Genomic DNA, 13,704 nt, shown 5'->3' with positions numbered 1-13,704 from the left:
ATTAGAGGAAGGGGTAAATGAAGTTTGCAGAGGTTTATCCTCACTTGTAATGGGGAGTAGGTAAAAGGGTGTCTCTGGAACCAGGCTGTCTAGGTTTCCTTCTCTACTTCTTTACTTGAGTGACCTTAGGCAAGTTACTGAATTTTTCTGCCTTCATTATTTGTTGTTTTCTTACATTTCTTATAGGAATATTTTTTGAATCAAGGTAAAGATGGGAAGCTCTTAAAATAACAGAGAACTAATGGTGCGAGATTATCTTTGGTTAGAGCATGTGATCATTCTCCTTTTATTTTATCCCTAAATTGCCTCTATTTTATCAGACTGTAATTTTTACTATTAATTTTTTTGGTTTTAACAGAAAGAGTAACAAAAAGAAAACATACAAATTGCTGGTTGTCTTACAAAGCTTGGGTATTTTAGAAGCTGTTATAGATCAGAATGAGAGTAATAAGGATAGGTCATTGTATTTTTATGATGTAAGTTTTGTTTAAATGTTGGAAGGATGTACATTTGGTCATTTAAATGTTGATGGTTTTTGGAAAGGACCTCTGGTTTTTAAAAATTATTATTACATTATAGCCTAATAGTTTAGAAATTTTATGATTACTTTTCAAAGTCATGGAAAGCTAGCAGGAGATGAATCCCTGTTGTCACAATTGGAATTCTAAACATTTTCCCCCTGATGGGTATATATTGTTGTACAGAATGCCTGGCTTTGGTGGTGCTTTTGATTTTAAGTACTGGCCTGGGGATTTTAACTACCAAGTTAGCAAGAGTAGTCCATTTAGCCAGATTTTGTTTCACAAGAAAATGTTGTATTAAGTATATGTACATTTATTCTCAGATGTAAAAACTACATTTAAAAGTTCACTGTTAAAAAAAAATAAAAAAAAATAAAAGTTCACTGTTCATGACAAAAAAAAGACTTTTTAAAATTTGTTCATAGGTCTTTGTCATGTTTAATAGTAAATTGTTCTGGTAATTTCAGTATTAATATATTTTTTTAAAGATTTATTTATTTATTCATGAGAGATACAGAGAGAAAGAGAGAGAAAGAAAGAGGCAGAGACACAGGCAAAGGGAGAAGCAGGCTCCTTGCTGGGAGCCCACATGGGACTTGATTCCAGGTCTCCAGGATCATGCCCTGGGCTGAAGGCGGTAGTAAACCTCTGAGCCACCTAGGCTGCCCCTCAGTATTAATATGTTAAAGGAGAAAGATAAAAAAGTAATTAATCTTGGTGAAGAACTACTTTGTATGATAAAACAACCTTTTCTATACAAAAATTTCCTAACAGTTCACTAAAAATGAGTGGTATTTACGTGGGAAGACTTGCTGTTATCTGATTCCTAGGATATCATTTCAGCGGTTTGTTTATTCAATAGTGGTCAAAAGTGATTGAACTTGCAGGTCATTGACAGACATATGACCAATTATTTTCCTGTTCTTCATGATTACTCTTTTTCTTCTTATGTCTTTAGATTTCATTGTGTTAGTACTGGGGCATGTAGTTGTATTCGCTATCCAGTTTCTCAAATCCCAAAAAGAAATTTTGGTGATTGAGTATATAGGAAGTTTTGGTGTCGTCATGATCTTTGATAGCTAATACCCTGCCCCCTCTGTCCTTACTTCTTGCCTAATGAGTATTTCTCTTTAATGACTAAGGCGATATTTAGATTTTGAAGACTTAGAGATGTATAGCTGGTTGGCAACATATATTCCAAGAAATACTACATCAGATTTTCTTTTTTAAAAACAGCTTTGAGGGGATCCCTGGGTGGCTTAGCAGTTTAGTGCCTGCCTTTGGGCCGGGGCGTGATCCTGGAGACCTGGGATTGAGTCCCACATCTGGCTCCTGCATGGAGCCTGCTTCTCCCTCTGCCTGTGTCTCTGCCTCTCTCTCTGTCTCTCTGTTTCTCATGAATAAATAAATAAAATCTTAAAAAAAGCTTTGAGGTATAATAAACAGACTGCACAGTTCACCCATTTAAAGTGTACAACTTAGTGGTTTTTAGTATATTTGCAGTTGTGTATTCATCACTATCAACTTTAGAAACGTTTCATCACTCCCAAAAGAAACCCTGTTAGCAGCAGTCATTCCCCATTTTCCCCAGTTCCTCCAGCTCTAGGCAGCCCCTAATACACTTTCTGGGCATTTCATGTAAATGGAGTCATGCAGTATGTAGTCTTTGATGGTTGGCAGCTTTCCAGAGCATAATGTATTCAAGGTTCATGAATGTTGTAGCATGTATCAGGACTTCATTTCTTTTTATTGCCAAATAACAATTTTATGGTATGGATATACATTTTATTTGTCGGTTGATATAAATTTGGGTTATTTTCACTTTTTGACTGTTAGGAATAGTGTTACTATGAATATTTGCATACAAATTATTGTGTGGGGACATGCCTTCATTCCCTTGGATATATACCTAGGAATTGGACTGTTAGGTAATTTGGTAACTTCCAAAATGACTACCATTTTACATTCTCACCAGCAGATTAGTTTGTTCATATGCTTGCTAACGGTTGTCTCTGTCTTCTTATTTGTAGCCATTCTAGTAGGTGTGAAGTGGTTTCTCATTAAATCTGCTTGGGTGTGATTGCTTTAGTTTTAATTTACTAAGAACTGATTTGGGTTCACAAAAATTAGTCTGTGATTTGCTTTTAGGTTTTAGTAAGGCTGTCATGACTTATAATGAAAATGAAAACCGGTTTTAAAAAAAATATTTAATTTATTGACGAGAGACACAGGGGGGAGAGAGAGAGAGAGGCAGAGACAAAGCAGAGGGAGAAGCATGCTTCCCCCAGGGAGCCTAGAGTGGGACTCTGATCCAGGACGGTGGGATTATTCCCTGAGCCAAAGGCAGACGCTCAACCACTGAGCCACCCAGGTGTCCCTGAAAACCAGTTTTTAAAAGTCACGATTTACTGAATAATTTCTAGTGTTAAGCACTTCTTTCAATCTATTATAAAAGGTTTGCTAAATACATGTTGTTTTAGAGTCTTGCTGAGATTTTTAATGGCTTCTCATAGTTCCTTTGGTTTTTTAAAAATAATTGGGGCATTTAGAAATGAGTAATTCTCCAGGTAAGTGAAATTCTCAGTATTTATTAAATTCCTGTGATTATAGTAGCTCTAAGAGGTATAAAAGTAGAGGAAAAATTTAACTCTCTGACGGTAGGGCCTCTCATAGCCTCTAGCCAGGGACTTTTTCTTTTTTAATCAAGTTGCCTAGTCTAGTGTGTAATATTGATTGGATTAAGTAGAGCTACTGAAGAGTATTTTAATTAAGTTTTGTGGAGCAATGCCTTGTTTAATTCAGCCTTTTTCTTTTGAGGAGATATTGTTTTTTTTTTTTTTTAAATTTATTTTTTATTTATTATGGTCACACAGAGAGAGAGAGAGAGAGAGAGAGAGAGAGAGGCAGAGACATAGGCAGAGGGAGAAGCAGGCTCCATGCACCGGGAGCCTGATGTGGGATTCGATCCCAGGTCTCCAGGATCACGCCCTGAGCCAAAGGCAGGCGCCAAATCGCTGCGCCACCCAGGGATCCCGAGGAGATATTGTTTTAAACATAAATTTGGTTTCTTTATTATATTTTCTTATAAGAACTCAGTCTTAGGGATCAGATTTGAATTTGCATCCTACCACGTCAACTTACTCTATATGACTTTGGGCAAATTACTTTAAACATGTGGGAGGTAATCTCAGCAGTGAAAGAAAGGATAAAGAATTTAAGTCATATGGTTGTTGTGAGGATTATAAGACATAATTAAATAGTATTGTGCTAAAATAGATGAATTCTCTTTCTCTTCTTGAATCTGTCTTTGCTTTAGCTTTCAGTTTCTCACAGGCATGCTTCATAGAACTAAACATGCCTTTTCTAGTAAATGTTTTTATTTTTATTTTTATTTAAAAATTTTTTTTATTGGAGTTCAATTTGCCAACATTTAGCATAACACCCGGTGCTCATCCTGCCAAGTGTCCCCCTCAGTAGTAAATGTTTTTAATACTCAAGTTATTGTCTTCTAGTATCTCATGTAAAAAGGTATGAGGTAAGTGAAAAAGTATAGTAAATGTCTGCTACTGTGTTATATGAAGACAATGGGTTGAGAAGCTTCTGATTGGATCTCTTGTCATCTTTTGCAATTTTGAAAAACTAGAGGAAATTCAGCTTTAAGTCTTAATTTGTTATTTTCCCTTTGGCTAATACAATTGAATTTGTCCAAATGAGTGAAAGTGAAATTATAAGCCAGTCTTGAATAAATTGCACTGCTGCAAACAGAACTATCTGGTGAGGTGTCTGGATGGCTCAGTACGTTAAGCATCTGACTCCTGATTCTGGCTCAGGTTGTGATCTTAGGGTCTTGAAAGAGCATCCTACATCATGCTCCCCACTCAGCAGGGAGTCTGTTTCTCTCCCACTGCCCCTCCCTGCACTGGCACACATTCTAGTGCTCTAGGAAAAAAACTGTCCAGTAGAAGTATAATTTGTGTCATGGGTGTAATTTAAAATTACTTAGTAGCTATATGGAAAGAACCCAGGTAAACTAATTTTAATAATATGTTTTATCTTACCCGATATATACAAAATATCTTTTCAGCATATAATCATCAAATAAGTCATTAATGAGATATTGTACATTGTTTTGTGCTAAATCTTTAAAATCAGAAACATGGTGTGTTTTATACTTCCAACATATTTAATTTGGACTAGTTACATTTCAAGAGCCATGTATACTAGCAATCAGTAAATGTTCATATGTAAAAAATCTTTCTTTTACAGCAGGTTTTATTTAAATATAATAGCAGTAAACTGTCTTTCCATAGTTTTAATGAACGTGAAATAGCAAAGAACACTGATTCCACCTATTCCTGTTTTATTACTTTTAAAATTTATTTTATTATTTTTTAAAGATTTTATTTATCTATTTATTCATGAGAAAGAGAGAGGCAGAGACACAGGCAGAAGGAGAAGCAGGCTCCATGCAGGGAGCCCGACGTGGGACCCGATCCCGGGACTCTAGGATCACATCCTGGGCCAAAGGCAAGCGCTAAACCGCTGAGCCACCCAGGTGTCCCAAGGGGTATTTAAATTCTTTTAAAAATTTTTATTTTTTTGGGGGTGGTATTTCCCTTGTTAGAAATGCACATTCTCAGATACAAGGTACATTTAGAGTGGAGTTCAGTAACCTGGGTTTTCATAAGCCCTTCAGGTGATTCCAGTGTCTGAGTTTGAGAACCACTTGCATAGAAGTAACCAAGTTAGCACCTGAAACAGTTTCATTTTGTTGTGTTGAGAAGAAAGTACAGTATTTTCCTGCCAAAGCTTTGGAATCATTAATAAACAATTAGCTCAACTAATGTCTTTTTTTCTTTCTATTTTTTTTTTTCCCCTAGGTAGGGAAGAGAAAGGCAGGGAGAGGGGTAGAGGGAGAGAGAATCTTAAGCAGGCTCCAAGCCGAGTTAGAAGTCTGACCTGTGGCTTAATTTCACAATCCTGAGATCATGACCTGAACTGAAATCAAGAGTCAGACGCCCACTGAACCACCTAAGCGCTGCGACCAATGTCTTTTCTTGATAAAGTTGTGCTTGTGGTAAATTCTATTTTTAGTATATCTGATGGAAAGAATATATATAGGCAATGGAAAGTTGTTGCTTTATATTTTGTTTCAAACACACACAAATTGTCCTTCAGGAAGTTTCTTGACCTTTTTCAAGGCCATAGATTCTTTGTCTGAAAGATAGAATAATACCATCCATCAGGGAGGATTATAGCAAGGATTGGAAGTTATCTAAGTGCTAGATGGTTAATAGGCTTTACAAGATTATTCGTTTTGGGGCACCTGGGGAACTCAGTTGGTTGAGCGTCCAACTCTTGGTTTGGAGTAATAATGAAATAAATCTTAAAAAGATTATTAAATCTTAAACTTTGTTTTCTTTCAGTTTAGAGACTACAGTTTCCTCAATACTATTTGCTTATTAAAACTGATTTGAAATGTTAATTATGTAATAATTCAGAAATAGCAATTCTTTATCTTCCTAAATCATTCTTGGCAAATCCTGTACATATAGTCCACTGCTTTGTCACCTAATACTTCGTTAAGGAGAAATTCCAGAACAACTAGAAGTGAACTCAGTTAACTTGATACAATGATTTTGTTAAACTGCCAGTTAACTCTCAGGCTGTATTAAACCCTTTTAGGATCTAGAAGGAAACCAAGTACATTTCTGTTATTGTAGTTAAAAGTGGAAAATTGGAAGAATGATTTCATTCTGTATCTCTTTGGAGCTATTATACCTTATGTAGAACTTTAAAAAAGTTTAATGTGAATTTAAGGACACTTGATAATTTGCTATGAATATTATATATTAATACAGTGAGAATTGGGACTCATTGGACTCGTACATCACTAGCATTGAAAGAAGACATTGATGGCATGAATGTTGGCTAAACATGATCCATCTTTCTCATTCTACATTTTACTTCCCTTTGTAAAAAACTATATAATATTTTCATGGTTCCAAAGTAAAAGTTAAAACAAGGTATGTTCAGCAGTCCATCTTCCACCCCTGTGTTCTCTTATCACTATTCTCTTCATCTCCCCATAGGTAATCATTCTTACTAGCTTTTGGATTTTTTTTTAAGTTACTTCATTTTTTATTAAATTTTTTTTTTTTTAATTTTACTTAAGTGGGCAGCCCGGGTGGCTCAGTGGTTTGGCGCTGCCTTCAGCCCAGGGCATGATCCTGGAGACCCGGGATCAAGTCCCACATCGGGCTCCCTGCGTGAAGCCTGTTTCTCCCTCTGCTTGTGTCTCTGCCTCTCTCTCTCTGTCTCTGTCTCTCATGAATAAATAAATAAAATCTAAAAAAAAAAAAAAAAAAGAAATTTTACTTAAGTAACCTCTACACCCAACACTGGACTCCAGCTTAGAGCCCTGAGATCAAGAGTTGCATGTTCTTCAGACTGGAGCCATCCAGGCACGCCTGGAGTTGTTTTTTTTTTTTTATCTTGTTAAACATTTAAGTAAGCACATGTTAATTTTTTTCTTTGAATAAGAGGTAACATTTATATTTTGCAGAGTTTTCACTCATTCCCTAGTAGTGTACAGATTTTCTTATAGTATTTTACAACTGCATAATACCCAGCTGTATAGTACTTTATCATGTACATATACCATAGTTTATTCAACTATATTCTATTGATAGACATTTAGGTTTTTTCCAGTCTTCAATTATAAATAGTATTTTGTCAGTACATCATAGGAATAAATTCCTAGAAGTGAGATGTGGGTCAAAGTATAAATGTAGATATGATTTTCCTAGCTATTACCAACTGTCCCTCCATAGAGGTTGTAACAATTTCTCTTTCCATTAGTAATGTTTGAGAACTCTTATTTCCTTACACCTTTGTCACTAGACTGTGTTAGACTTGAAGATTTTTGCTAATCCATTAGGTGGGAAATGGTTGTGTCAGGGTAGTTTTAATTAGTATTTCCCTTATGAGTGAGATCAACATTTTCTCACATAAATTTTTGAATAGCTTTATATTTATGTACTTTTTTTTCAGGAAGTATTTCTTGGTTATTTCTGGTGCTACTATTCTGATGAATTACTTTTTAGGTTTTTTTTTTTTTTTTTCTCTTTGGGAGTGGTAATAATCACTCAAGTAGTATTACCAGGCATGTATGATTAAATAAAAACCACCTGTTTATGTATTTTTTTGTATTTAGAGATGTAACATCCTAATTCGGAAAAGGAACTTGTACGAAGATCATTATGATTCAGTGAAATAAATGCTAAGCTCTGTGGAAGCACTAAGCCTGGGATGTAATGTTTTGGGTATCAAATTTTAATAGCATATGAAGTATTCCTCAGATTGAGTCTTTACGGAAGAGAAGATTGCTAGGCTATCTTGAAGAGTCTCTTTAAAACCAATTTCTTCTTTAAGTTAAATATCTCTGCACCCAACATGGGGCTGAGATCAAGAGTTGCATGTTCCATTGACTGAGCCAGTCACTTCTATGTTAAGATAACTACAGCAGTGCCAACTTGAAAACTTGAATTAAAATATTCATGTTTCTATTGATTTTGTCCTCGAGGCACACATTCCTGCTACTCATTTTTTTTTTAAAGATTTTTATTTATATATTTGAGAGAGAGAGCTCCCACTGAGCAGGGAGCTTGATGCAGGGCTCAATCATAGGACCCTGGAATCATGACCTGAGCCAAAGGGCGATGCTTAATGGATTGAGCCACCCAGGTGCCCTTGCTCCTCTCATTTTTGAATAAATTTGGGAAGAGAACCCTGGGAAATAGAAAGGTTTCATTCCCTCCTTTCCTTTTCATTGTTGAGCAAAATTTTTTGCTAAAATTTTTATTTTTTGTCTGTGCTATGCTTTTTTTTTTTTTTTTTTTGTGCTATGCTTTTAATTTAACCTTATCTTTTGCTTTTTGTCAAGTTCAAGGCTCTTATGTAATAGCTTGTTTGACCTGGTAGAGAGTGAAGATCTGGCAAGGGGAAGGTCCTTGTGAGAGAGTTGAATCTGGAAAGGTAGGCAGGGACTAAACTAGATGGTCAGAGTATTTTATCTCACTTTGAGGAATTTGTATTTTGTTTTGGTGGAGAGCCTCTAAAAAACCTGAAATGGATGAGGAACAGAGCGAAGGTATTGGAGAAGGGAAATGAGAAGGTTTTCTTTTCATTTTTGAGAAGTAACTTTGATTAATGTGTCGAGGAAGATGAATTAGAGAAGGTACAGTGTAGGTGAGAGAGCATTGCTTTTCCAACCAGCAGCAGCATCACATGGGAAGTTTTTAGAATTACAGATTCTGTTGCCCCATCCTAGAACCCTGGGGGTGGGTGCAGTAATCTGTATTTTGATTCTAATGCATACCAAAGTTTGGGACTAGGAATATAAAAGTTAACAAGGCTATATTACAGTTTGCAATGCTTTTTATGTTAATTATGTAGTTGGTTTTTGTTGAGATGTTTATTATGTTTGTGTCTTACATTCATTCACAAGAGAAGTAGATGAACTCTCTGGGATTTTGGGACTTATTTATTTCAAAGCCTAATATGAAGAGATTTGAAAAACTGGGCTACGGTGGTAATATACTTGGAAAAGGGGAAACAGTTCAGGACTAAGTAAACAGTCAAATGAAACTATTGGAGTAGCATACAAGTAAGTGGTGCTTAATCTTGGGTGCTCTAGATGTTGTCTGTACGTGACATGACATTGATTTTTTTTAAAAATTTTTTTTATTTTTATTTATTTATGATAGTCACAGAGAGAGAGAGAGAGAGAGGCAGAGACACAGGCAGAGGGAGAAGCAGGCTCCATGCACCGGGAGCCCGACGTGGGATTCGATCCCGGGTCTCCAGGATCGTGCCCTGGGCCAAAGGCAGGCGCTAAACCGCTGCGCCACCCAGGGATCCCTATGACATTGATTTGTAATGTGGTACTTGTATCTGCAGTAGGGAAACTGATGGAGGATATTGTAAAAAAAAAAAAAAAAAAAAAAAGAGAGAGAGAGAGAGAAACAGCAACTTATTGTGGAACCAAAGGAAAGAATGGGTGGGTTTGCCCAAGATTTCCTAAGGTGCTCTTGTGCAGTAGGTTCTACATAGCTGTTTTCATTTTTTAAATAATAGCAGCTGATTTGCATCTAACCTAGTTTTTTCGTTGAGGATGTGAGAGCTGTGGGTATAAATGTCAACTTTGTTGGAATGGGACTGAGTAAATCTGTTAATCTTTATTTTTCTCTGTTAGCTTCACTGGGTGACTAACAGTGCAGATAGAGCAGATGCTTTGTAAATATCAAAACTGTTCTTTAAAGGATAAGTAATCTTTTTTTCCTCTGAATTTTATTCCAGGACCCATCAGTTACACAAGTGACAAGAAATGTTCCACCAGGACTTGATGAATATAATCCATTCTCGGATTCTAGAACAGTAAGATTTTCTTAATTAGACTACTTTTAAATGTTAAAATTGAAGTTAAATAGGAATTATATTTCAGTTATTATTTCTTTTTTATTTTTTTACTATTTATTTATTTATTTATGTATTTATTTATGTATTTATTTATTTACTTATATTGGAGTTCAGTTTGCCAACATATAGTGTAACACCCAGTGCTCATCCCGCCAAGTGCCCCCCTCAGTCCTTGTCACCCAGCCAACCCAACCCTCTGCCCGCCTCCCTTTCCACTACCCCTTGTTCGTTTCCCAGAGTTAGGTGTCTCTCATGTTTTGTCATCCTCACTGATATTTTCACTCATTTTATCTCCTTTCCCCTTTATTACCTTTCACTATTTTTTATATTCCCCAAATGAATGAGACCATATAATGTTTATCCTTCTCTGATTGACTTATTTCACTCAGCATGATATCCTCCAGTTCCATCTATGTCGAAGCAAATGGTGGGTATTTATCATTTCTAAAGGCTGAGTAATATTCCATCGTATACATAGACCACATCTTCTTTATCCATTCATCTTTCAATGGACACCGAGGGTCCTTCCAGGTTTGGCTATTGTGGACATTGCTGCTATGAACATCGGGGTGCAGGTGTCCTGCCGTTTCACTGCATCTGTATTTTTGGGGTAAATCCCCAGCAGTGCAATTGCTGGGTCATAGGACAGTTCAATTTTTAACTCTTTGAGGAACCTTCACACAGTTTTCCAGAGTGGCTGTACCAGTTCACATTCCCACCAACAGTGCAAGAGGGTTCCCCTTTCTCCACATCCTCTCCAACCGTTGTGGTTTCCTGTCTTGTTAATTTTCACCCTTCTCACTGGTATGACGTGGGATCTCACTGTGGTTTTGATTTGTATTTCCCTGATGGCAAGTGATGCGGAGCATTTTCTCATGTGCTTGTTGGCCATGTCTGTGTCTTCCTCTGTGAGATTTCTCTTCATGTCTTCTGCCCATTTCATGATTGGATTGTTTGTTTCTTTGCTGTTGAGTTTAATAAGTTCTTTATAGATCTTGGATACTAGCCCTTTGTCTGATAGGTCATTTGCAAGTATCTTCTCCCATTCTGTAGGTTGTCTTTTAGGTTTGTTGACTGTTTCTTTTGCTGTGCAGAAGCTTTTGATCTTGATGAAGTCCCAATAATTCATTTTTGCTTTTGTTTCCCTTGCCTTCCTGGATGTATCTTACAAGAAGTTGCTGTGGCCAAAGTCAAACAGGGTGTTGCCTGTGTTCTTCTCTAGGATTTTTTTTTTTTTTTTTTATGATAGTCACATAGAGAGAGAGAGAGAGGCAGAGACACAGGCAGAAGGAGAAGCAGGTTCCATGCACTGGGAGCCCGACGTGGGATTCGATCCCTGGTCTCAAGGATCGCGCCCTGGGCCAAAGGCAGGCGCCAAACCGCTGTGCCACCCAGGGATCCCCTTCTCTAGGATTTTGATGGATTCTTGTCTCACATTTAGATCTTTAATCCATTTTGAGTTTATCTTTGTGTGTGGTGTAAGAGAATGGTCTAGTTTCATTCTTCTGCGTGTGGCAGTCCAATTTTCCCAGCACCATTTATTGAAGAGACTGACCTTTTTCCAGTGGATAGTCTTTCCTGCTTTGTCGAATATTAGTTGACCATAGAGTTGAGGGTCCATTTCTGGGTTCTCTATTCTGTTCCATTGATCTATGTGTCTGTTTTTGTGCCAGTACCACATTGTCTTGATGACCACGGCTTTGTAGTACAACCTGAAATCTGGCATTGTGATGCCCCCAGCTATGGTTTTCTTTGTTAATACTCCCCTGGCTATTCGGGGTCTTTTCTGGTTCCACACAAATCTTAAGATGATTTGTTCCAACTCTCTGAAGAAAGTCCATGGTATTTTGACAGGGATTGCATTAAATGTGTAAGTTGCCCTGGGTAGCATTGACATTTTCTCAATATTAATTCTTCCACTTCATGAGTATGGAATATTTTTCCATCTCTTTGTGTCTTCCTCCATTTCTTCCAGAAGTGTTCTGTAGTTTTTAGGGTATAGATCCTTTATCTCTCTGGTTAGGTTTATTCCTAGGTATCTTATGCTCTTGGGTGCAATTGTAAATGGGATTGACTCCTTAATTTCTCTTTCTTCAGTCTCATTGTTAGTGTATAGAAATGCCATTGACTTCTGGGCATTGATTTTGTATCCTGCCACACTGCCAAATAGCTGTCTGAGTTCTAGCCATCCTGGGGTGGAATCTTTTGGGTTTTCTAGGTACAGTATCATGTCATCTGTGAAGAGGGGGAGTTTGACTTCTTTGCCAAATGGAATGCCTTTTATTTCTTTTTGTTGCCTGATTGCTGAGGCTAGGACTTCTAGTATTATGTTGAATAGCACTGGTGAGAGTGGACATCCCTGTTGTGTTCCTGATCTTAGGGGAGAGGCTCTCACTGTTTCCCCATTGAGAATGATATTGGCTGTGGGCTTTTCGTAGATGGCTTTTAAGATGCTGAGGAATGTTCCCTCTATCCGTACACTCTGAAGAGTTTTGATCAGGAATGGATGCTGCATTTTGTCAAATGCTTTCTCTGCATCTATTGAGAGGATCATATGGTTCTTGTTTTTTCTCTTGTTGATATGATCAATCACATTGATTGCTTTATGAGTGTTGAGCCAGCTTTGCATCCCGGGGATAAATCCCATTTGGTCATGGTGAATAATCTTCTTCATATACTGTATCCTATTGGCTAGTATCTTGTTGAGAATTTTTGCATCTGTGTCCATCAGGGATATTGGTCTATAATTCTCCTTTTTGGTGGGGTCTTTGTCTGGTTTTGGAATTAAGGTGTTGCTGGCCTCATAGAACGAGTTTGGAATTATTCCATCTCTTTCTATCTTTCCGAACAGCTTTAGTAGAATAGGTATGTTTTCTTCTTTAAACGTTTGATAGACTTCCCCAGGGAAGCCATCTGGCCTTGGACTTTTGTGTCTTGGGAGATTTTTGATGACTGCTTCAGTGTCCTCCCTGGTTATCGTCCTGTTCAAGTTTTCTATTTCTTCCTGTTCCAGTTTTGGTAGTTTGTGGTTTTCCAGAAATGCGTCCATTTCTTCTAGATTGCCTAATTTATTGGCATATAGCTGCTCATAATAATTTTTTGAAATCGTTTGTATTTCCTTGGTATTGGTGTCATCTCTTTTTCATTCATGATTTTATTAATTTGAGTCTTTTCTCTCTTCTTTTTAATAAGGCTGGTTAATGGTTTATCTATCTTATCCTTTCAAAGAACCAACTCCTGGTTTTGTTGATCTGTTCCACAGTTCTTCTGGTCTCTTTTTTATTGAGTTTTGCTCGAATCTTTATTAACTCTCTTCTTCTGCTGGGTGTAGGTTTTATTTGCTGTTCTTTCTCCAGCTCCTTTAGATGCAAGGTTAGGTTTTGTATTTGAGTTCTTTCCAGTTTTTTGATGGATGCTTGTATTGCGATGTATTTCCCCCTTAGGACTGCTTTTGCTGTATCCCAAAGATTTTTGAATGGTTGTATCTTAGTTCTCATTAGTTTCCATGAATCTTTTTAATTCTTCTCTAATTTCTGATTTCTTTTTCATTTTTTCTGATTTGTTTTTTTTTTCTGATTTCTTTTTTAGTTTATTGGTTAAACTTGTATAAAATAAGCTGTTAGTGTTTTATTTATAATTTGGAAAGTTAAATTTTTTTAAACAGAAAGGAATATCAGTAATAATTGCATATTACCATAATGGT

The 13,704-nt window shown here is 36.8% G+C and overlaps 1 protein-coding gene across 1 annotated transcript in view; it reads left to right on the top strand.

Moving 5' to 3' along the window:
* The window catches only part of SCAMP1 (secretory carrier membrane protein 1), a 123,183-nt gene that overhangs the window by 22,411 nt on the left and 87,068 nt on the right, over nt 1-13,704 (top strand). The window contains exon 2 of the mRNA XM_041752797.1: nt 9,882-9,959. Coding sequence (XP_041608731.1) covers nt 9,882-9,959 — 78 coding nt within the window. The remainder of the gene's footprint in view (nt 1-9,881; nt 9,960-13,704) is intronic.

This window comes from Vulpes lagopus, chromosome 4, assembly GCF_018345385.1.
Source record: "Vulpes lagopus strain Blue_001 chromosome 4, ASM1834538v1, whole genome shotgun sequence".
Lineage (NCBI taxonomy): Eukaryota > Metazoa > Chordata > Mammalia > Carnivora > Canidae > Vulpes > Vulpes lagopus.
The sequence above is the reverse complement of the archived record's forward strand: the minus strand, read 5'-3'. Positions and strand labels throughout refer to the sequence as shown.